General features: G+C 38.8%; 3 protein-coding genes across 10 annotated transcripts; 2 read left to right on the top strand and 1 right to left on the bottom strand.

Moving 5' to 3' along the window:
* The first annotated feature begins 1,743 nt into the window (after positions 1-1,743).
* On the top strand, positions 1,744-6,783 carry LOC116202277 (AUGMIN subunit 7). The gene is made up of 9 exons (XM_031533777.1): positions 1,744-2,044; positions 2,152-2,237; positions 2,374-2,435; positions 3,400-3,491; positions 3,916-4,041; positions 4,277-4,367; positions 4,481-4,588; positions 4,703-4,801; positions 6,176-6,783. Exons 1-9 carry the CDS (start codon positions 1,911-1,913, stop codon positions 6,371-6,373), a joined length of 996 nt encoding a protein of 331 aa, XP_031389637.1. The 5' UTR covers positions 1,744-1,910; the 3' UTR covers positions 6,374-6,783.
* An 8,202-nt stretch (positions 6,784-14,985) lies between these two features.
* Positions 14,986-20,045, top strand: LOC116203883 (DNA-directed RNA polymerase III subunit RPC8). 8 transcript variants are annotated; one of them, XR_004156311.1, is made up of 10 exons: positions 14,987-15,306; positions 15,435-15,530; positions 16,351-16,438; positions 17,475-17,559; positions 17,996-18,083; positions 18,193-18,285; positions 18,783-18,847; positions 18,938-19,028; positions 19,314-19,416; positions 19,595-20,045. XR_004156311.1 is itself a non-coding variant. In XM_031535846.1 (8 exons), exons 1-7 carry the CDS (start codon positions 15,196-15,198, stop codon positions 18,828-18,830), a joined length of 609 nt encoding a protein of 202 aa, XP_031391706.1. In that variant the 5' UTR covers positions 14,986-15,195; the 3' UTR covers positions 18,831-18,847; positions 18,942-19,283. The 8 variants fall into 8 exon arrangements, 3 of the variants coding, with proteins under 3 accessions (XP_031391706.1, XP_031391705.1, XP_031391704.1); XR_004156310.1 differs by having other exon boundaries at positions 19,515-20,045; XR_004156313.1 differs by having other exon boundaries at positions 14,986-15,306; positions 18,942-19,028; positions 19,314-20,045.
* A 408-nt stretch (positions 20,046-20,453) lies between these two features.
* Positions 20,454-22,326, bottom strand: LOC116203882 (60S ribosomal protein L8-1-like). Its single transcript, XM_031535843.1, has 2 exons — positions 21,802-22,326; positions 20,454-20,973 (listed from the first exon to the last, which is right to left on the bottom strand). Exons 1-2 carry the CDS (start codon positions 22,239-22,241, stop codon positions 20,631-20,633), a joined length of 783 nt encoding a protein of 260 aa, XP_031391703.1. The 5' UTR covers positions 22,242-22,326; the 3' UTR covers positions 20,454-20,630.
* Positions 22,327-24,403: the final 2,077 nt, after the last annotated feature.

Below are 24,403 nucleotides of genomic sequence, written 5' to 3'. Positions count from 1 at the left end.
GTAACTTTACTCTTTCCTCTCTTTTTTTTAATAAATAACCGGTTCCAGATACCCTGTAGGCAGGAATTGGAACCGGAACCGAAACCGGAATCGGAATCGATTTTCACCGGTTCCTGATTTTAGTTCCTGGAACCTACCCTATTTTCAATACGAGTTACCCGGACCTTACCCTAACGGGTAGGTTCCGATCGGTTTCGAATATATCCGGTACCCGTGCACACCCCTAAAAGGAACTTAAAGAATAATAATAGAGCTCTTTGAAGGAAGTAATTGATAAAAAAAGGAACTGAAGGAAGTAATTGATAATGCCAAGATTTGGAATGATAATAGAGCCATGTCCATGAGGACTACAAATGATGCGTTTTTTATGCTATTCATGGACCATATTGCATGGAGGATTCAACTGATGTTTAAATGGACTAAATTGATATTGTTAAGACCAATTTAATGTATGGAGAATTAAATTGATGTATAGAAGGACCAATTTGATGTAGAGAAGGACGAATTTGATATCAAAAGAGCTACACTGATGTAGATTTTATGAAAAGGATCCTGATATGATCCAACTAGAGGATCCTTTGCACAGGCATGAGGAAGAATCTCAGGATGACAGGGTTGGGCATGAATGCGAGTTTTGTGATAAACATGTGCTAGCTAGAGCAAGTACAAGAGCGCGAGCCAAACGAATCCAGCAAGTCATGCAAATGCTGTTATTGCATGTCCATGGAGGAGAAGTCGAGCTTTTGGGCGGGCTGCATGTGGAACAAGAAGCCACGACCGTTCATATCTTATAAATTTATTTAGAAGATGATCCCAGTTCAAAGGGCTGAATTTAGTTGTTTTTCAATAACTTGGGCCTATTTCATTTTTGGCCTCATTACATTTATGATTTATTTTAGCCCAGTCCATTAGCCCAATTAGGTTATCAGCTTCTCTCTATAAATAGGCATGTGACCTCCCTAAAAAACATATATCAGTTTTCATTCAACTTTGTGAGAGATGTTTTCTCTGAGCTGTTCTGCAGCAACTTCGACGATATTGCAAGTGTGATGACTTGTGATTCCTAACATTTATAATATTGGTTTCTAGCTCCTTATAACTAGTGGGTCAATATTCCATATTATAATATTGGTTTCTGGCTCTTTATAGTCAACAGGTCAATATTCTCTATCCTTGAAACCTTCATTGGACGATCCCGGGTTTGATCTCATTCTATTGTTGTTGGGTCTCGCGGCAGGTTCGTCGAGGTTCGCATCAGATCCGATTGATGCAACTCATTTATCTTAAGGACTAAACTAGCCATACGACCTACACGTTGTACTGTCATTTGTTGATGTTTTGATATTATAATTTTATAGCATAGAATATTAGAAATAAATAAGATACTGGGAGTAGTCACGTCAATTAGTATCTATTAAAAAATTATAAATCCTCATTGGGAACATACAATAAAATTGTATGGAAATTTGGAAAAAGAAATTGAAAAATGTTTAAGTTTATATTAATGGGGAAACTTGACAGACGGCTCCCTACGAGTTGAGGGGCACGAATGAAAAAATTTCGTGAGTCCAATATGCTTACGTGAAAAACCTTAATTACAACAATTTTGCCCAAGTTTGCTAAATTAATATATATATATTGCTGATTTATTCAATAAATATTAAATAAGAGCATTTGAGCGGTCTCGGAATTCAGGTTGCTAGTCAACGACCCGGCCGACCCGGTTTTCACGTCTCCAACGCCCACTCTCCAAGTCGTCTGGGGCCGGGCCGGCTTTTGAATCGAGACAGCGGCGCGGCGAAGAAGTTGTTGTTGAAGAAGAAGAAGAAGAAGAAGAAGAAGAAGAACCAGAAAGGAAAATTTCGCCGGTGAATTACATTCATCGGAACCTAATAGAGAGAGAGAGAGAGATGGCAGCTAAGCAAATGGAGGAGATACAGAGGAAACTGACTATGCTGAATTACCCCAGAGCCAACGCTCCCGCTCAGTCTCTCCTCTTCGCCGGCATGGAGCGCTACGCTCTTCTCGAGTGGCTCTTCTTCCGGTCCCTTCCTCTCTCGATCTTTGTCGATTGATGTCAATGCACGGAGGAATGTCGCTCAGCGGCAACTACTGACATAATTCATTTGCTCTTTTTTGTCGAATTTTTAGGCTGTTAGGGGACAAATCCCCCTTCTCTCAGCAAAATCTGCAAGGAGACGCCATGGATCGAGACGAAGAGACCTCTCGCATACAATGTACGGCCGCCACCCCCCCGCTCCCTTACTCTTCTTTGCAATCGCCTGCTAAATTTCAGTGTTTCCTTGTTGAATAATTCTGCTGCTTTCGTAGATTGAAATTTGGCCCAAGCTAAGTGGTGCTGATTTTTTGCAGATTTAGCTGAAATCGCAAAGTTTCTAGGGATTACGACTACTATAGATACTGAAGCAATTCAGGTAAATCCCGCTTAGTTGCTTCCCCTCACTCCTTGGTGCTTTTCTTCTTATCCAGTGGTAATGAACAAGTACAATGTGGCCTTCAGTCAGAAGCACATATTGATACATCAAATTGTCTATTTTGGTTGACATCCCGGTCATATGCACGTCAAAATTAAAATTTTGCTGCGAATATATGCCTGCATCGGTTGAGTTGAGTTAATATGGTTGTGCTTGGATTATGTCCTTGTGTTTAAAAAATCAAACTTCGGCTGACTATTGTGGTCGTTCTGCCTACTTACCGGGTGTATCAAGACTTTGAGGACTTCCCTTCGCTATGGAGGTGGTTTCATGGTTCAGTTTTTTTTCTTGTATTGTTATAATTAGATATTATAAGTACATCGTAAGCTCCGGGACAATGAAATATGGGCATGCTATTGATGTTGTTTGTTCCAAATGAAGCTTCAGTGTGTTTTGACGACATGACACCTGGAGGATTAAAAACTGACTTGGTATAGCCTGGGAACCAGAGCCACCCATTTCTAGAACTTTTAAGGCTTTTATGCTTTGCTATTTGGTGAGTTTTCTACCATGGCGTAGCTTTTAAGATGTAAACGTTGATTTTTCATGCTTCTTGCCTTCTGGGTTAATTGGCTGATATAGAAAGCTTCCAACTCTTAAGTGCATCTGTTGCAGTAATTCCCAAGAGAAAAATTTGAGATATGCTAGTTTAGTTATTTTTTTGGTGGAAAGTCCCACGTTCAGATTGTTAATTCATATTAACTATTTAAATTTTGAACTTCGTGAGTTCTTTCTCATTCTGAACTCTTGAACTGAAATGGTCTGCAATTTGTCATTTCTTTTGTCTTGGATTCTTCATTAAACAGGAACCGTGCTTAATGACTTGCTCCTATCTCTCTATCAGCATGACACCTATCCATCTGACAGTATCTTGATTCTGCTGGATGCCATACCTTTGTTGCAGGGACGAGGAAGCTATGAAGATCGGACTGAAATGCTTCGTCTTATTGTAGATCTTGTGGAGGCCAGCATCTATGCAGACAACCCAGACTGGAGGTTGGGGTTACTGAATTGATATATAAGAATAGAGTTAGAATCAATGACTGCATCTTTTCTTGTCATCTAGTGCCCTTAAGACTCTTTGCAGCTAAATATATTTTGGTCCCGTGCAAAGGGATTTGGTGTTGGGCATTTCATTTTTGTGAGAAATTATTTTGTGCATTTAAAAATTATTCTGGTATGCCAAACAGCATTACGATTTGTCAAAAATTTAGCAATATGTGCTAGAAAAGTCACAGGAATAGTATCCAACATTCTTTCCTAATTCTTCTCTTTGTGGGCTCAATAATATTTGCCAATCATTTGTGCCCCAGACAAGAAGAGCTAATTCTTGCTATGGCGATGCATCTCAATAAATGACTCTTACTCATTGTTTTAATATTGAACTGAAAATTCGGGGTACTACTGTTCAATTCTGCAGTGTTGATGAGCAAGCCGCAAAAGACATACAGCTAATAGATGCAATTGCAGAAAAGCAAGCTCAGATTTTCTCCGAGGAATGCAAGCTCTTCCCTGCAGATGTTCAGATTCAATCCATTTACCCACTGTAGGAATATTTTCTTTTTCTCAGTATCTGTGTCTGCTCTCGCTTTCAGCTCCAGCAATCTTCCAATCTCCTGCTTGATCATATTTGCTTATTCTACAAACAGAAAATTGTGGTTCGTGCATACCTTGCTTTACTGATCCTGCTTAATGAAGCGCAATTTTCATTTTGTTTTCTCTAATTATGCTTCTTGCATATTCTAGAAACCTTACTTTCCTTTAATCAAAGTTATTCACAGGCCTGATGTTTCTGAGCTGGAGACAAAACTTACAGAACAATCAAAGATACTCATGAATCTTCAACTGAAGGTTGACGATTTAGCATCAAAGGTTTGTCTTAACACTTGTGTAATTTATCATCCGAGAGAGACCAATGTTATTTTATCTGCAAATTACTCCTGTATAATTCCAATAATTGATTTTTCCTTATGCTTCAAAATCAGCATGCTTACAACCCAGATGAGGAGTATGGAGAGGTTGAATCACAATTGCGAGCACATTTAGAGTCGTTTCTGGAAACAGCAAGAACATTCAATATGATATACACCAAGGTTTCGTGAGCTAACATTTGTAGGCGTATTAGGATTTCCAATGGAAAGCAGCTTTTAACTATGGAATTTTCTGAACTACTCATCTTTTCTTCCCCCTTTTCCCTTCCTTTTTAGGAAATTCGGCCTTGGACACACATGATGGAGGTCCCTCAACTTCATGGATTTGGACCAGCTGCTAATCGCTTATTAGAGGCATACAAAATGCTTTTGAAGGTTTTTCCATGCTCCCTCTAACATCCTTATCTCTTAACTGAGTGTCTTGGTCAAGTTTTATGGAGAAAAGACATCTAGTTGAAACTTAGGAACGGTGGCAGCATTTTTAAGCTGTGCAAATGATGGCAGTAGCAATCTTTTGTTGGCACACTTTTCCCATTTGGACAGATATGATGCTAGTCTCATTTGAGTCACATAAGTTAAGATTCAACTGAAGTGAAATGATGTTTGTGTGCAACACAGACAGCAATCAGCATAATGGAACAATTAAAATCCATTTGTGGAGATATCCATTAAATCATCACTTGAGGAAATTGCTTGGTAAGTTTGGGGATATAGCGAGTATTCTATTTTCAAAAGCTGTTTCTAAAACATGTCAAAATCGATTTGAAAGAAAATTTTACTTTTTATTCTTTAACAATTTAACTGTTTGACAATGTATTTTTTATGTATTTTTCCACAACTGACTTTTAAGCGTCATTGCTTGCGGTTGGTGAATGGGCAAATCACTGTTGATCACTGATGGTTGGGTGTGCTAGTGTACATTGTTGGAAAGTAAAGTATCGATTTATAAAAATATAAAACATTTCTTTCCTGTAAGTTATTGTGTTCTAAAACGAATTTCAGTAAAAAATTGTCAGAAGCAATTTTTAAGGACACTAACAAATTGCTTTCCGGTTTTAGAAATCAAGAGTAATTTATATCCAAATTAAGTAGGCATATAGTAGATTTTCAAATTAAATAAATTTTAAAATTTGATATGAGTTTTCTCCTCCTTGAGGTTAAATAAAAATGCAGGATTAACACCTTCTAACCTCCAAAAAATAGTGCAGTTTGCCTATATTTGTGTGATTATATTTATTCTGACATTATTGGCATGTCCTCGGAAGGAAAAGAAATTAATCTCTTTGGAGTTTTTTTGCTTCATCATCCACGTACATCTGCAATGAACAAAATTGTCAGCTATGCATGTATAATTTCTGTTTTTGCCCCCCTGCCCCCTCCTCCTGGTGGATAGGTATAGCTGTGAACATAATTCAATTAGACTCATCGCATTGAGAAATACCTTTGCCATGAGAGAAAAAGTTCTCACCTTGACCCTAGTTGAGTATTGAAATAAAAAAGAAAGATATGATCAACAGCAATCACACACAGTATTTATATTTTAAGATCTGTTGCCACACCCCTTATTTTCCATAAAAACCAGTTTAGGATTTTCTTGAGGAAGACTTGGTGTATGGGCACATCTAAGGCCTCGTACTAGGCTTGTCAATGTATATCCTTTCAATTTTTCAAAAAAGGGTGGTTGTTTTCCTGATGGTGCAGAAGTTAGTACCAAGAGAGCACTTCTAATGGAGTTTGTTTTCTTTATAGTTCCTTGGTAACATGAGGAATCTCCGGGACTCGTATGCTGCTCTCGCTGTTGGATTGTCTGAAACAGGCACAGGTGAACCCTCATCAGTTACAAGAATAATCACCGAGTGTGAATCTGCCTTAACATTCTTGAATCGGGACCTTGGGATTCTCTCTTCCTCCATTGCACGCGAGCGAGGTGAAGAGCTGCCATCATGAGAGTATTTCTGAATATTTTGGCTGAAAGCATCAACATTAGTGCTTCTCCCTCCAGGCGTTCTTGGGTTTGAGTGTCCTTGGTTCTCTGTTTGAAAACTAACATGGTCGGTTTCTCAATTTAGAGCTTCCTTCTGTTATTGCAAGTGTGTTATTCTGTTACCTGTGGATATCTTGAAACTGGGCCATATTTATTGGACATGCTTATGGAAGTTGGTCTGACTGAAACTCACATGAGCCTCATCGGGCCTCTCCTTGTGCTGTCAAAATTTGAGGCTGGGCTCCATCAGCTCGATGAGTTTCTTAGCCTCCCCTTGCTTGAGCCGATGGTGGTTACTGCTGGGGGACACCTTTGTAACTTTGAGAACTTTTCGGCATTCTGGTGGAAGCCTATTTGTTCTTCGTGATTAGGATATGTTACATGCACAATTATTACATGCAGATTGATCGTTTGGGGTTTATATTGGAATAAGGTCAGGTTTAGTACATAGAAATGAAAAAGGAATGGAATGGCATTGCCCAATAAAAATGGGTCCACTTTGCATCTCAGTTCCTTTTTTTTTTTGGCGATAAATTCATTTATGAAGATATATAAGATATAATCCAAAGGAAGAAATCGACTCATCAGTCACATCTACAAATTTGTAGGTTGTGTAGGGAATGTATATGTACTAATTTAAAGAGAAAAAGACAAAAATCTCCATTGTGATTTGGGATTGGGACAAATCACATCATGTTTTTTTATTTGGGATAATTAGTGGTTTGCTCTGTTAGACAAAAGGGATTACGAAGTTAATTTTTTTTCATTTTCAGTCCTCAATCTTTAGCCTTTTAATCATTTTGATCATAAATTTTTTTCTTTTATCATCTATATCCTCAACTTTTCATTTTATTTCATTTTAGTTCTATAAAGAAAAATCGAAGGGGGAGGGGGTCGGGGCCGCCAATCGGTGACCCCGAACCCTCCACTGAGGGCACCAGCACCCACAGAGGACGTCGGCGACCTCGGTGGAGGAGTCGGGGTCGCCGATCGGTGACTTCGACTCGGGGTCCCCGGTCGATTCGGAGTCGGGGCTGCCAATCGGCGACCCCGACCCCCTCCTCATTTGATTTTTCTTTATAGGACTAAAATGAAATAAAATGAAAAATTCAGGATATGAATGATAAAAAGAAAAAGATTTACGACTAAAATGATTAAAAGGTTAAAGATTAACGCCCTAACCTCCTATGTCTAATGGAGCAAACCACATGGGAGCTAATTGTCCCAAACAAAAGGACATGGTGCGATTTGTCCCGACCCCAAATCACAATGGGTCTTTTTTTGTCTTTTTCCCTAATTTAAATTACTCAAATGAATTTTCACGTAAGCATTTCGAGAGAGGTCTTAGCTCGTGGTTGTCCATCCAATCGATTTCCCTCTATTAATTAAAATCTCACTTTATTTGCTTTGTTCCTTGAAATCTCACTTCATTAACCAAAGTGTTCTAATCCCAAGGGAATTAGCTTGGTGGTAAGTTTGAGCGTAAATATTGCTAATTCCAAGTTCAAATTCCGTTGGGGCCACCGTCCAAGCCTTTGGCCATTTACCCATTCCGTGCGCTGCGAGAAATTCATAGAACCAAAGGGATTAGTCAGACGAAATTCAGATACTCCGTCATTAAAAAAAAAGAAAAACAAAATATTGCTCCTTAACAAATCATAAGAAAAAAATAAGGGCTCTATCATTTGCTAACCAACAGATATCGCATTAAATTTTTCCAAAATTTCCAACAACAAATTTCTCAAAATAATTATAATACCAATTTTCTATATTATTACTAATTAACTCATAATTACCATGTACACGAGTATGCAAGCTTCTCCACCCTTATTTCCTTTCAATTGTTTCATCGAGATTATCGTGAGTTTGATCCCTTTCAATCGTTACAAATTGATCTCAACCAACGATCGATCCCAACAAATCGACATCATAGCCATTATCGATAGGGTTTTCTCCGCATCGACTCAAGATGTCTACGACGAAATTCAACATTGAGAAGTTTGACTATAACTCCAATTTCAGCCTGTGCTTGCCATCTTGGTGTAGAACGGTCTCAAGAAGTTGTTATTGGGCACGAAGCCCGAGTCCATGTTCGCAAGTGATTGGAAGGAACTGGATGAAACGGCACCATCAGCAATCCAACTGTGTCTCACAAATGACGTTCTGCAGGAGGTTTTCTCGGAGAAGAAAGCAACTGATTTATGGGCTTAGAGACTTTATATATGACGAAATCACCAGCCAATCGGTTAGTTCTGAAGCAACAGCTATACATGTTCCGTATGGTCGAAGGTACGTCAATCAAGTCTCATATCAGTGAATTCGTTAGCCTTATTAACAATATGAAGAATATTGATGCCAAAATAGAGGATGAAGATCAAGCCCTATTATTATTATATTCGTTACCACCTTCTCACAAGACTTTCAAGGAAACCATGATATACGGTAGAGAAGATCTCACCTTCGAGGAAGTTAATGCTAATTTGCTGAGTGAAGATCAACTGGATAATGAGTTGGGGTTTAGCAGTAAATCGGATGATTAGGCCATAAGGTTCGTTGCAAGAGGAAGTCATCAATCCAAAAATTCCAAAAAGAACAGGTCTAGGTCGAAGTTGAGGAACGGAGGCAAGTCTTGCAAATACTACAAGAAAAAAGGGTCATCTTGTTGACGAATGCTGAAAATTACAGAACAAGAAAAAGACTAATCATGACAACGAGAAAGGAAAACAAAAGGCCAATACAGCTGATGCTGTTGTAGCCGAGAAGAAAGATGAAGATGCGTTGTTAGTGATTGAGGACGGGAAGCCCAAGTTCAGGGATGAGTGTATTCTCGATTCCGGATGCTCGTATCATATGTGTCTCGACTAGGACTATTTCTCCACATACAAATCCTTTGAAAGTGGAGTTGTTCTTATGGGCAATAACGCTACTCGTAAGACTATTGGCATCGGTACTGTCCGGATTAGGATGCACAATGGCATCGTCAAGACTTTAATGGATGTCAGACATGTGCCTAATTTGAAGAAGAATATCGTCTTGTTCGGTATTCTAGACTCGAATGGCTGCAAAATTATCATCGAGTCCAACGGTATGGAAATTTCTTGTGGTGCTCTTGTCTTTATGAAAGGAAGAAAGATCGCTAGTTTATATACTCTTTAAGGCTCGACAGTGACAGGCTCAGTTGCAGTATCCTCATCTACGTTAGAATCTGACTCAACAAAGTTATGGCATGTGCACTCGGGACACATGAGTGAGAAGGGCATGTCTATCCTGAGCAGCCGGGGCCTTTTATCGGCACCAAGTGTTGGGAAACTCGATTTCTGCTAGCACAACGTATTCAGGAAGCATAAGAGGGTTAGTTTCACTAATGCAGTACACCTAACGAGGGGGACTCTTGATTACGTCTATTCAGACTAATGGGGTCCCGCATAAGTTACTTGGAAGGGAGGCCGCAAATACCTCCTTACTTTTATCGACAATTATTCCCGAAAGGTATGGATTTATTTTATGAAAAGTAAATATGAAGTATTTGATACCTTTAAACAGGGAAAAACTCTCATTGAGAAGCACACCGAAAAAAAAGGTGAAGAGGCTTTGTACTGATAATGGCCTCAAGTTTTGCGGGTCCGAATTTAATAAGTTCTGCCAGAAGGAAGGCATTGTTCGACACCAGATGGTAGCGAATACCCCACAACAAAATGGATTAGCAAAGTGGATAAACATGACTCTACTAGAATGAGCTCGGTGCATGCTTTCAAATGCAGGACTTTGGAAGGAATTTTAGGCTGAAGCAATCAACCTGGCATGTTATTTAAGGAACCGCTCTCCACATCGGTCAATTGAGTTGAAGACTCCTGAAGAATTATGGTCAGGTAATGCTCTCAATTATTCACATTTAATAGTATTTGGTTGTCCTACATATGCTCATGTCAACGAAGGGAAGCTAGAACATAAAGCGAAAAAAGTGTATTTTTCTTGATCATCAACCTAGTCTCAAAGATTATAGATTGTATTTTCCTGAAACCAAGAAAATTGTTATTCATAGAGATGTTATATTTTATGAATCTGTGATGCTTCACTCGAGGAAGGAGTTGTCTACGTCTTCTACAGGAAATGAAAATGTCTTGAAGTAGGTGGAGCTGGAGATCGGAGCTAGTTCCAGTCATAGGAAGGTAGGCGCATTTACTCCGAATCAATTTGAGAGCCAACTTGAAGTTCGGGCCTCATCTTGAAAGACTTCACCTCAACTGAAGGAGTACCTATTAGCTCGAGACAGGGAGTGAAGACAAACTAATCTACCTCAGAGATACGGTATTGAAAACATGGTAGCATACGCTTTTAGTGTTGCTGAGCGTATTGGCTCTTCTGATATGACATCTTACTCTAAGGTGATTCAGGCTCCCGATTCCGACAAGTGGTTGATGGCCATGAAAGAAGAGATTGAGTCCCTACACAAAAAAGGGACTTGAGAGCTAATCAAACCACTTACCGACAAGAGAATAGTTGGCTGTAAGTGGGTCTTTAAGAAGAAAGAAGACTCGAGTAGTGAACACACTCCATACAAACCCGTCTAGTTGCGAAAGGCTACAGCCAATTGGAGGGAGTTAACTTTTACGACGTGTTCTCTCCAATTATGAAGTACACATCAATCCGTTCTTTACTCACCCTTGTCGCCATACAAGATTTGGAGTTGGAACAACTAGATGTGAAGACAGCATTTCTTCACAGCGACTTAGATGAAGACATCTACATGCAGCAGCCGGAGGGTTTCGAGGTTGAAGGCAAAGGGGATCGGGTTTGTTTACTAAAGAAATCCTTACATGGACTCAAATAGTCCCCTTGGTAGTAGTATAGGAAGTTTGATTCCTTCATGATAAGTATAGGCTTTATAAGGAGCAAGTAGGATAACTGTGTTCACTCGTAAAGACTTGCCAATGTTGATGACATGTTGATTGTAGCAAAGGATAAATATGAGATTAGCAAGTTGAAAGCCAAGTTCAATTCGGAGTTTGAGATGAAGAATTTGGGAACAGCTAAGAAAATTTTGGGAATGGAGATTTCCCGAGATAGAAGCTCAAGCCGAGTATTTCTCTTTGAGCAAAAATATGTTGAGACTGTGCTAGAGTGGTTTGCTATGCAGAGTGCAAAGCCAGTGAACACTCCCCTTGCTGCACACTTCAGACTTTCTGCTTCAATGTCACCACAATCCGAGGAAGAATCATAGTCCATGTCCAGAGTTCCTTATTCGAGTGCAGTTGGCAGTCTCATGTATGCGATGGTATGCACTCGTCTAGATATTGCTCATGTTGTCAGTGTAGTTAGTAGATATATGTCTTGTCTTGGAAAAGGTCACTAACAAGCTGTTAAATGGATTTTGAGATATTTGAAGGGTACTACTGATGTTTGTTTAGAGTTCTGTCTAGACTCTACTGGTTTGGTCGGCTATGTATACTCAGATTTTGCAGGAGATTTAGATAGGAGATGGTCTTTCACTGGGTATGTATTTATTATTGATGGTTGCGTCGTTAGTTAGAAGGCAACCTTGCAAGCTACAGTTGTATTATCTACCATAGAGGTAGAGTTTATGGCAGTGATTGAAGCAGTCAAGGATGCTATATGGTTGGGAGATTTGCTCGAAGAGCTATTCATGAAGAAGGATGCGACTATCATCTACTGCGATAGTCAGAATGCAATTCATTTGATGAATGATCCAATGCATCACGAGAGAACGAAGCATATTGATGTGAGGTACCATTTTGTTTGTGATGTAGTAGCCACTAGAGATGTTCGAGTGGATAAGATTAGCACTTTTGATAATCTGGTAGACATGATGATAGAGTCTTCCTGTTTCAAAGTTTGAGCATTGCTCGGACTTGGTTAGTATCCAATAGAGACCGACTTAGGCTCGCGAGGCCTTTTGGCAAAGGAGGCATATCATTTATGGATTATTGGAGAATTCAAGCCAAGGTAGAGATTTATTGAATGTGGCTCGAATTCTCGCCCCAAGACTTGATGACAATGGGAAAGACTTAGACTGCGGACAATCGACTGCAATATTGCAGAAAAACTGCAATTTCAATAGGCTGAAGATAGAAGCCACAGATAATCGACTGTGGTCGTCCGCGCAGTTAATTGTAGAAAGTAGTAGAATTTTTTAGCGATATATAGCATATCAGAATAAGATTTTGCTAGTTTTTTTATTTCCTTGCTCAATTGATTTCTTTCCTATATGGGATTTATTTTCCCCGTTTCTTTTCTTCTTGCACAAGATTACATAAGGGGTGAGAGTAGGGGTCATCAAGAGAAAACATTGTAATTGGGGTTTCCGAAAAACACTCTGTACACCATGGCATCATTGTTCATAATAAAAGAAAAACTAGCAAAACCTCCTTTATGTGTGGATGTATTGTCGGTACATTGTCAGCCCGAACCACATACACGAGTGTGCAAGCTTCTTTTCCCTTGTCTTCTTTCAATTGTTTCGTCGAGATTATCGCGAGTAAGATCCTTTCGATTCTTACAAATCGATCTCAACCAACGATCGATCCCAACAAGTCTCGTAAAACTAAATTTACAAAAAAATAGGTCCAAGTTATTGAGCTTGATGTCTCTTGTAAAATTAAATTTACAACATCAATTATAATATATAAAAAGCCGATAAGAGAAGATGTGGTTGCACTGCGTTTGCCAAATCACAAACACACAGCTCCACATTGATTGAATTTTCAATTCAAGTTAAATGAACTCTCATTACATTTAATTTGCTTTATATTCAAGTAGACAAACGCACCCGTACACATGGACAAAAAAATAAAGATGTTTGAAAATTATTATTATTTTTGTTTTTTGCTGCGTGAATGTTAGTTTGAAAAGGAGAATTAAGAGAGGGCATATAAACAAAGCTACATTTGTTTGGAGAGGGATTGATAAGAGAGAGAGAAATAAGGAGAGAATAATGGTATTCGGGAAGTGTAACGTAAAACGGAAACAAATCACGTCAGCAACACTGGTAAACGTAAAACGAGTCACGTCAGCAATACCATTATAAATAGATGGAAAACTTGGTAGATATGGAATAACATGAAAAATAATGGGCCTTTTCAGGTAATTTTTAAGTCATGTGATATATTTGAGAAAATAGGTAAACTTTGAATAATATAGCATTAAAATCCCTTATTATTATTATTATTATTATTATTATTACTACTACTACTATTACTACTACTGCTGATACTACTACTATTACAAATGATTATTATTATTATTATATATCTAATTATGGGGAAATGAAAATCTATATATATGATATACATATAGGGGTTTTTACCTAAAATGGCCTATGGTTTGCTTGTTTTGTCAAATCTATCATATGTTTTTTTTGTCAAATCTATCATATGGTTTACTTTTTTGCATCAAATCTATCACGGCGTTATCTTTTTCGTCGACATCTAACAGCCGTGCTGACGTGGCACGTGGAGAGATAGTGGGCCACACTTGCCACGTGGGCGCCACGTCAGCATGGTCGTTAGATGTCGACGGAAAAGATAACGCCGTGATAGATTTGATGCAAAAAGTAAACCATGGGATAAATTTGAAAAAAAAAGCATATGATAGATTTGACAAAACGGGTAAATCATGGGTCATTTTAGGTAAATTCTCCTATATATATATATATATAATTGCTGGGGAGATTGCCGCCATGTAATTTGTCAAAAAATTTGAAATGAGAACTTCTCATGCCAAATTTTTATGTAACTTCCATTAAAAACATGATTATCAAATAATTAATACTGGGAAATATGATAATTGCTAGGGAGATCACTATCCAAAAAGATTATTGCTATTATTATTATTACCAAAAATGATTACTATTAGATATCTAATTATGGAAAAATGAAAAATGGGATAATTGCTGGAGAGATACCATCCAAAAATTATTATTATTATTATTACTACATATCTAATTACCGGAGAAAATGAAAATGAGATAATTGCTGGGGAGATCGCCATCACCATTGCATACTATTTGTTCAATATTTTCAAATGGGGATTATTATTATTATTATTATTATATAATATATAATGCCTGGAGCAATTGTCAGAATCCGCCATGTATACACATTTGGCAAAATAGAAAATATAAGATTCTCATGTATTTGTAACCATTTATGTTAATTAATGATATACGTTTATTAAGTATTTTAATAAAGTTACTTCAATGAGTTGTATTTTTTATATTTATTATTAACTTGAAAGTTATCAAAAAGTAAATTCTAAATATTCACCCGAAAAGTAAATCCTATATAATCATCATAAACTAATTAAACTAAATGACATAATATACTAAAATTTATCATAATTAATAGTTACGTATAATGCGCGGGTGGATCGGTTAAAATATCTTAATTGGTTGGTTACTTTTTCAAATGGATAATTAGGTCATTTCATAACATTTATTAATTTTCCAGAATTCAAAAAATATAAATTGCCTTCTCTTTGTTATAGTTATAAATTATAATAAAATAAATTATTGATTATAACAATAATAGTAATATATAATTGCCTAAAAGGCTAAAACCCTCAATAAACCCATTTCCTCGTTTACCAAAAAAAATTAAAAAAATCCTATTCCTCCTCGTCCTCCGCTCCTCCCCCTCCATCCCCTCTCCTCTGTTGCAAAGAAGCCTTCTCATCCCTCTCTGCTGCTCGGCGGCTGCTCGTGCCAGACATTGACGACGTTGAGTCGCTGACTTCTCTACTCAATTGGAAGAACAATTGACGACCACGGATGTTCTCTCTCAGCCTTATAGAGCACACTCTGAGGCTGCCGCCCCACCTGCTCGGCCTCTCCCTCGAAAAAGCCGTCAGGCACGAGCTGGAGGGTCTCTTCTTAGATAAGGTGAGGCGAGGTCCCCCACTTCTGTTCTTTTCTATACGCTGAGATTGCGTGTATTCGGATGCCTATATTCTCTTTCCTGTCGTCTTATGGTTTGTGACACTGACTGACCGAAGGCATATGTTTTCAAGGTCATTGCAAAATTGGGGCTCTGCGTGTCTGTTTATGACATCCGGAGCATTAATGGCGGCTTCATCTTTCCTGGGGATGGTGCACCCACCTACACGGTAACTCGACTGCACGAACCTCCGGCTGGATTACTCTGTTTTGTAGATTTGCTGCTCTTATGCCATTTTAGTTGGTCTAATGGTGCCAATCTAGTAGAATTTGATGGGTATGTTCTGAGGGTAATAAGCTGTTTTCGTGAAGTTTTGTCGGCTTCGTTCTATCCATCCGTTTTGTTTTCTCCTATTTGGATAAACAAAACAAAGTAAAATTACCCATCTTTTCGAGTTTTTCCATGATGTTATCCAGAATAACAGTTTGTCAAAGATTTGTACCCATGGGGGCCGAAGTAATTGACGCATCAGAGCAATTAATATAAAACTCTAAAATACTCAAACCGGGATCTCTTTATAAAAATCGAAATAATAAAATATATCGTTCCTGCACAGCTTCGTCCTAGTGATCCCATTCAAAATCTTTACGGAGTTTCATGCCATCATTGTATCTGCAAATGTACAGAGGAGTATGTTCCTTCCCATGACAGAGCATCATCCTTAAATCTGCAACTTGCTCTTGTTGGCTATTGTATTGACTTTATTTGAATTTTTCCATTGAACCATTGATCTGTGAATTCCTTCTATGAGGTCTTTCTATGTATTGGTACCATTGTTAAATAGCAGAGTTGCATCTGCTTTGAACATATCCTTAGCCCCAGCCAAGTTGAGTTTAGGAGCGTAACAATCTTGAGTCCAAAATTGCCCTGTCTTGTTTGAATTTAGTTATAGCAGTGAATGTTTATACCACGAACACATTTGTGCAGTGCTGCCTGCTATCACATATTTTTTCTTGAATGACATGCTCATCCCTCTCCTTTCACTTCAGGTGAGATGCAGGCTGATAATGTTCCGTCCATTTGTTGGGGAGATAATTGATGCAAAACTTAAGGATTATGATGAAAACAGTTTGCGTTGTATGTATGAATACTTCTCTACTTACTTCTTGTGAAAAGAAAAATCAATTTCAATTATATGCGGCACTGTGTTTTCCATTTTGTGTCATAAAAGTCTGATTATATATCAGAACATCTGTAGCACATTTATTTGATGCCAGTTCTCAACCTCTAATATAAGTAAGTATTTCCTGTCAACATCCTCGCTAACCTGTTATTTTTGGATATGATCATATCGACTGGGAAAATATGAAGTTGAATCTGTACGTGCCCAGTCCTAGAAGTATAAGAACTACATGTATTTTCAATACAATGATCAGATTAGGTCTTGGTACAAAGTCTTTGGTAGGAAGTGATGTCTGAAGTACAAAATGTAAGAATACCGAAAATTAGTCAGTGAATTCATAGAGGGGATCTTGTGCTTGTTGGATTTTCGAATAGTTGATATATGAAGAGTGCAAAGTGAATAAATTAATTTCAATGTGGCAGATTATATTTGTTAACAGTTTGAGACAATACTTACCAATAGGGGAAAAAAAAAGTTTGACACTAATTTTGTGGGAGATGATTTCTTCATATTTATCTCAACATTCTTTGGTTTTTTTGCGTATGTAAGTCGCTTTGCTGTCCTCATAAATTAACTCTTCTTGACTGATTGATATATTGCTCTTTTTGTTGTGTTTTTCCCATAAATCAGGACATGGTTGGTTACTTCATTGCCAACTGATGCCTTTACTAGGATTGATTATAAATTATAGCAGCTATACTAACTGTTTTGCTGTATCTTATATGGTGCAACTCTCTAATCAAGGTCTTTGCAGGAGTTTTTTTTTTTTCCTCCTCTCTCTCTCTCTCTAACTTTTTTAGTGCTTTAATTATGGAACACACTTGGTTGCAATTTGTCTATGCTTAATGTTGCACAGTGCTGTGTTTAATTCCTTCTATATTAATAGTTCATGGTCAATTCCTTTTTTATTATTTATGGAGAAGACTTCATTGTGTTAGTTTCTCTATAATATTGTGTAGTAAAACATTGTTGAATTTACAATTTTGGCAGTATCTCTGGGATTTTTTGATGACATTTGCATACCTCCTCATCTCTTGCCAACTCCATCTCATTTTTGGCCTGACCCAGAAAACGGGTAAGAGCCTTCTCTTCATATATTTTAAGCCTCCTCTTCATATATTTTATTCTGAAATGTAACCAAAATTTGAAGAGCGGAGGTTTTGGTTCATTGGTTAACTAAGTTATAATGGATTCAACCGGAATTTTAGTAATATAATAATATGATACTGAAAATCTGATATATCTGAAGAAAAGGGAATCCACCTGAAGCGCAGGACTGTCCACTTAGAACACTAGGAGAGAAAATCTTGTTTAAGTATGAACATGCTGGTGGATAGGCTCAGTTGCATCCCATTGTTCTGATAAATGGGCCGCTAGGGGTCAGCTGGCTGGTCCTATCAGGTCTTTTTTCTGAAACTGTGGTTCTGCTATCTCAGCATCTTCCGAATTATCTGTTTTGCATTTCATCTTTCACATCATACAAGGAGTTTATTCTGCTGTGCTCGTTACAGGAATAGACGGAGATGGGTTTGGGAGTATCAAACAGATGATGAGAATCAGACATCTGGTAGTATGTTTGCAATTGATGAGATAGGCGCGGTCAGACATTACACTCTCCTTAGTTTTGCTGTTATTCTAGTACTCTTATCTGTTTCTTTTTTAATTGTTTGGCTGAATTTGTTTATCTGATTTATGACTCCAAATGCAGACTATTAGATTTAAAGTTCAGAGCATAAGTTATCCTTCGATTCCACTAGAGCAACCAAATAGTTCAAAGCCATTTGCTCCGATGGTGGTTACTGTAAGTTCATTTTATACTGCACTTCTCTACAACGTCTTATCGATTCTTTATGTCAGATAGCTAAAAGTTCTTTTGCACAATACCTGTCTATAATTACATACAACTTGTTTTGCTTTTATGTAAAGGCCAAAACATACTTCTCTTGTGTTCGATGGTGCATTGGTTGAAAAGATAAATATTATGTTTAGGTAATTCTATGAATATCATTAGCGTCGCTTTTGTTTAGGGAGAATTCCTATATGAAACACCAATTCCAACTCAGTCAAATGTGCAATAACTCGTCCAACGATGCCTGCAATTTTATTTATTTTCTTTGGTGATCTTGCACAAATAACTCCCTCAGTGTGAAATTTTTCTTCCTCCCATTTCCCTCTAGATGGGCCTCTTCTGAGTCATCCAAGTTTGGGGATTTGAATCATCCAAATTTCTCCCTTTTTCCGCCTGCCTCTTTGGTCTTGATGGATGACAAACACTAGCTAATCATTTCTATTTTGCAGGGTTCAATCGATAATGACGGTCTTGGCCCCCTTTCATGGTGGGAGTGATGAATAAAGACAGTTGGGTAAGTGGATTACCTTCTGAAGCTCATTTCTATATGATCATCCATCTCTCCTGACTCTCACACACCCAACTAATTTGAAGTTCTCAACAGGCAGAGCCATATTGTCGCCTGCTATTTTCTACCTGAAGCACTTTTGGATGAAGCCAGTGGACAGTCATTGTTATGGGCCTATGGTCGATCGGTACAGATTCTGCACACTGCACTTACCAGATCTCTCTAAAGCAAGGAATATGTGCACATGTTTAAGTTAATAGACAAGAACTTTTCTAATTCATATTGATTAAAGGGATAGAGCAGTGTGGTGTACTTGTTCATGATAGAAACTATCTTTCTCGACAATTTTTACTTTAAGGGTTGCGGATACAGCGTTAAGTCGGCACTTTATGATGTCTCCTCATGTAAATTATATCTAATTTTTGTCGTTCATCCCTGGAAAGTAGGCAACTTACGGATTGTCTGATTGCAGGACATTTGAATCGGTTTTAGACTGTCAATGCAAACAATTCTGCCTGCTCAAGCAACCTAATGTCAAAAATGTTCCTCTCACGTGTTCTCATTCTCTTGTTGAGGTAATTGGCATCTTCGAAAACCTTATCTACAGAGTAAATGAACGAGCGAAATGTGCAAAGTGCAGAGAATTTATATGGGACAGCGTAAGTTTATGCAGACGATTCACGAGGCATCCAACTGTCATAAGAAATTTCACACCCCGTGTTATCCTCAAATATCTAAACCATGCTATGCAAGGTCACATGCAATACACAAGGCTTAGAGGGACTGTCCAGGCTCCTCATCTTTGTCAAGGCCCGACAGATAGTGTAGAAGGACCAGATGAGGCCAAACACGCCAAACAGTATCCACCCGACAAGGTTGTTGCTCAGCCAGAATGGGAGCCCCGACATTCCCTCCGTGCTCATTCTCTCATCCACCAGGGCCGGGCTCGAAATTGCTGCTGATGAAACAGCTGCGAAGAGGATGCTCCCATGGTCTTGATTGACCCAATCTTTTGCTTTCCCTCCGCCCCGCATCTCACTCCCCTTTGGTTGCAATCAAATGAATGAGACACGATGACTTTTCGGTTTTCGAGCAAAGGGACCCTTACCACAAAGCTTACCAACTGCTTATAAGTCGTGAAAATGATTCAAATTGTAGAAAGGGAGGAACATATGCAAATAAGACATATTTTGTCATGCGGTAATTCAGGGCAGTCAATTACATTATGATACATTAAGTTTGCTCCTGTTCTCATTCAGCTAGGCTTTCATTTGAACCTACTATGCGAATCGAATGAAACCCGGACAATCGTACACAAGAAAACATCATCAACTTGTCAGTGCGAGAAAGACAGAGAGGTGTATCCAATAAGATCCAGTGGTTCAAAAAACAGTTGCACCAAAAAAGTGAACGCGTCAAAAACCTTCCCATGATATTGAAATTCTAAATTGTATCTTGATTTAATGTCAGAAGATGGAATGACAGAAATCTAAAATGAAGGCCTAAAGCATTCATTGGTGGCCTCGCCACGTCTGATCCATTTAGATATTCCATTCTTTCGTGCCGAACAGATGACAAAAGTATCAATGGCTCCCCCCTCGTATCAGCAACAGAGTAGAAACAACAGTGCCATTCATTTACCAACACACTTCCTGAAAGTTCAGACCTCAACGGGAAAACTTCCATGACAAAAGGAGTTGTAAAATCTATTAATCTCAAATTCCGAAGTTTGAGCAGGGTAAACTCATTGCAATGTAAATAAAAAACATAACTAAACAGCGGCAATCTCTTAAGCCTTGTCGGCCTTGGAAGCAGTAGCGGCAGCCTGTCCACGGAGACGACCGGTCCTGCGGGCGGCGATAAGACCGACCTTCTGCCCTGGCGGTGCATCACGCCTGACCGTGCTGGCGTGACCAATATGCTGGTGGTTACCACCTCCGTGAGGATGCTCAACGGGGTTCATTGCTACACCACGGACCTTGGGCCAGCAGTTCCTCTTCACCCTGAACTTGTGGTAGGCATTGCCAGCCTTCAGGAGGGGTTTCTCAGTCCTTCCACCACCAGCAACTTGGCCAATCATCGCTCTGCAACCGCTGGGCACAATCTTCTTTGAGCCAGATGGGAGCTTGATCCTGTCACCATGACTCACAAGCAACTCGTCAGAATTCAGTGTTTAGTAAGCATGCACTAAAGACTATTCTCTTTGTATTTACTATGACATGGCTTTCGCATGCATTGAAGACAATTTTTTTTGTCCACCATTCTTCCCAACCATGTCAGTTACGAGGATGGAACTCGGCAGCAGAAAGGAATCGTACCAAACGGGTTCTTGCTATAATACCTAGCAGGCATGCTGCAGCTTAAAAGAAATCTAGGCAGTTCAGGGCAATTCTCTGTTTGAATTGCTTGTTGCGGACAACGTTTGTGGTTGTCCACAAAATGTCTGTCGAACTTTTCTTACTGCCCAGGGAATCCACAGCAGGGTGTCCCGAATGCATTGAGGCACATACAGCCAAATATTCAAGCCAAGTAAGTAGCAGTCCACCAAAGGAAGCAATATGGAACGTAATCAGTGCCAAATTTCTAAAACTACCTCAACAGGTTATTCCCGGACATTTCAGTGTCCTCAATTTTCCTGAGTAATTTGACGGAATTTGCTGTATGATATGACCAGTGTAGCAAAGACCAAACTCTGCACTTACATATAACTCAAACCAGTTGCACGCGACGAATCGATTGCCGAATGCAGAGGCTGAATTTATCTCAATCAAAAGTTATAATTCTCTCTCTATCCGTTTGTTCAATGCGATTGACATAGGCAATTAACAGAGTGACAAAGTCTGATACAATTCCTCCTCCTTCAAGCAATCAAATTCAAGAATATTCTAATCAAATCGAGCTGACTATTGAATTAAGACCGACAGATCATCACAGGTTATTAAAAGTTGAGCTTTTACTACCTAGTGGTGTCATTGTCGGGGTTGTGGCTGATGACAATGGCGTAATCCCCGGAGGCGCGAGCTAAGACACCGCGATCCCCAACGTGGTGCTCGACGTTGCAGACAACGGCACCCTCAGGAATGGAGCGGAGAGGGAGGACGTTACCAACAACGAGGGTGGCCTTCTTGCCGCAGTAGACAAACTGGCCAGTGTACATGCCCTCGGCGGCGACGAAGAGCTCTTTCTGCTTCTTGTAGCGGAAGGGGTGGCGGAAGGATACACGGGCCAGGGGTGCGCCACGGCCGGGGTCGTGGATGATCTCAGTGACGACACCCTTGAGGTAGCCATTTCGCTCCCCGAAGTCGAGGCTGCGGAAGCGGGCGGGGCCCTTGCGGTGGTGGGTGTGGGACTTGAACACCGAACCCGCACCCTTACGCTGCGCCCGGATAACGCGACCCATTGCCGGAGGAGGAGGAGGGCGGATGCGGCGGAATGACTGTCACTACGACGGCTGGAGGGAGGGGTTGATTGAAGGAGGGACGAGCTAGGGTTTCTGACCATCTATAGGAAGAAGGAAAGAGAAACCCTCGGGGCTCCACTATTGGGCCCATGTTTTAATTTGGGCCTCACAGGCCGAACCAAAATGGGCCAGACTTGGCCCTGTTGAGGAGGCCCGGCCCATCACAAGCTCTTTAGATGAACTCCTCCGGCTCTCGCACCATCCCTCTCTTAAATAATGGAAATAGTTCCCTCCGCGGTGCATTCCGGGAAGGACACGTGCATATTTTACATTATTTTTATTTTAAAAAAAAATTATTTTGAAGGCAATAACTAGCAAAGATTTGGTGGTCGTGCAATGTTTGAGTGCATATATATATATATATATATATAATGCCAAGATAATAGGGGAGAGTGTGTGATTTTGCCAAGTATCACTAAATATTAAAGTTTTAGTTTTTCTATAACATTAAATATACCTAGAAATTACAACATTGTCATTCATTAATGGTATTAAAGTGTTAGCTTCGTTTGGTTTTGGAGAGTACTTTTTTTTAACTTACTTTACTTATCTTCAATTCAACAACACAATCATTACTTTATCTAGACTATTCATTACTTTTTTTTTTCATTTTTTCCTATAATTTAATAATACAATCATTACTTTTTTATTATCTCCCTCTACCTTATTATTATAACCCCAATTATATATATATATATATATACACATAGTTTGAATGAAGTGGAGTTAAATAAACTTCATTTCCAAACAACCTCTTAGTATTTCTATAACAATAAATATACACCAGTGTTCCATCTCGTGTGTTGCACAAGTTCGTTATTGTATACCTATTATCATCTTTATGGGAGTTACTCGTATATTTAACAAATTATTTCTTAGTAATAAAAATAAATGATTAATTTGAATTCAAAACATAATTTTCAATAACATTAGACTAATATAAATAATCCAATAATAATCTTGCAACTAATTGTCTCATTTATATGAATTATATATCTATGAAATCATTAATGCATTACAAAGATATATCACGGATATTCCATTCATGCATTTACTATTTACAAATTTATTTTTGCTCTAAAAATATTATTTTTTGAGCTTCTAATTTTCAAATGTTAGATTTAATTTTTATTTGTGAATCATAAGTTCATGAAAATAAGTTGTTTGTAAATAATTTAAGTGGTTTGTAATTAATTTTAAATTTTCAAATGACATTAATGTCATTAAATTAGTGGCTTCAAATAATTTTTTTTTAAAAGAATTACATAAGTAATCAATTAATTATTTCTTTTAGTGTGCTATATCGATAGCAATGCACCGATCATTATCACTGTGCACACCCGAATTTCGTCTCGTCGGGGCACGCATGCGTGCGCCTAAATGCAACGCGGCTTGGGAGTGTCCACCTTCCCGGGGATGCGCGACGGACGCACATGAGAAGGAGTTGCCACTACCTGTTTACGACCCGAATGTCGAGGGCCGGTGAGTTGCCCGGGTCTAGGGGTATGTGATATACCTAGTATGTTAAGGCAATGATTTGTACGGAACTGGAAATTTCGAATTCAGGGGTTCTATTTCGTGTGGGCCTATATCACACATGCCTTTTCAGTACTCTAGCTTGCTAGGCTTGCCATTTTATTTATTTACCGCATGATTTAGGGTTGCACTCGACTCGCCCGTTTTAACATCGTAAATTCGAAGAAACACTCAGACCATCCATTATCCGACCGGGATTCTTACATAAATAAATGTACAACATAAACCCTTACATTGTTCTCTCAAATAAATAAAAATAAAAATTACAACGACTGAATCCCGATCGGTTCGCGTTTGGTCATTATTCCATTCGTGCTCACTGTGTGGTTTGGATAAGACTGAAAATTAAATTAAGATGCGCACTCGGTGTATGGAGACATTGGACTCGGTGATCGACGATTAAGGGGCTTTGGACTCGTGTAAATCGTATCCTAAGGGTTCGGACCCGAACCGCAACAAATCAACAAATAAAAGTGAAAAATAGAAGAAAACTGATAAAAACTTATATAAACAGATAAAAACAGACAAATAACGGATAAACAGATAGGTGCAGACAGGTTGTGTAT

Source organism: Punica granatum, chromosome 4, assembly GCF_007655135.1.
Source record: "Punica granatum isolate Tunisia-2019 chromosome 4, ASM765513v2, whole genome shotgun sequence".
In the NCBI taxonomy this organism is placed as follows: domain Eukaryota; kingdom Viridiplantae; phylum Streptophyta; class Magnoliopsida; order Myrtales; family Lythraceae; genus Punica; species Punica granatum.
The sequence above is the reverse complement of the archived record's forward strand: the minus strand, read 5'-3'. Positions and strand labels throughout refer to the sequence as shown.

Excerpts from the sequence above, each read along its gene's own strand:
- LOC116202277 (XM_031533777.1), top strand. The coding sequence starts at position 1,911 with ATGGCAGCTAAGCAAATGGAGGAGATACAGAGGAAACTGACTATGCTG. Across the intron at positions 4,042-4,276 it reads ATTCAATCCATTTACCCACT|GCCTGATGTTTCTGAGCTGG; the intron begins GTAGGAATATTT and ends AGTTATTCACAG. Across the intron at positions 4,368-4,480 it reads TTGACGATTTAGCATCAAAG|CATGCTTACAACCCAGATGA; the intron begins GTTTGTCTTAAC and ends CTTCAAAATCAG.
- LOC116203883 (XM_031535844.1), top strand. The coding sequence starts at position 15,196 with ATGTTCTCTCTCAGCCTTATAGAGCACACTCTGAGGCTGCCGCCCCAC. Across the intron at positions 17,560-17,995 it reads TGGCCTGACCCAGAAAACGG|GAATAGACGGAGATGGGTTT; the intron begins GTAAGAGCCTTC and ends TGCTCGTTACAG. Across the intron at positions 18,084-18,192 it reads CAATTGATGAGATAGGCGCG|ACTATTAGATTTAAAGTTCA; the intron begins GTCAGACATTAC and ends CTCCAAATGCAG.
- LOC116203882 (XM_031535843.1), bottom strand. The coding sequence starts at position 22,241 with ATGGGTCGCGTTATCCGGGCGCAGCGTAAGGGTGCGGGTTCGGTGTTC. Across the intron at positions 20,974-21,801 it reads CCCGACAATGACACCACTAG|GATCAAGCTCCCATCTGGCT; the intron begins GTAGTAAAAGCT and ends TCATGGTGACAG.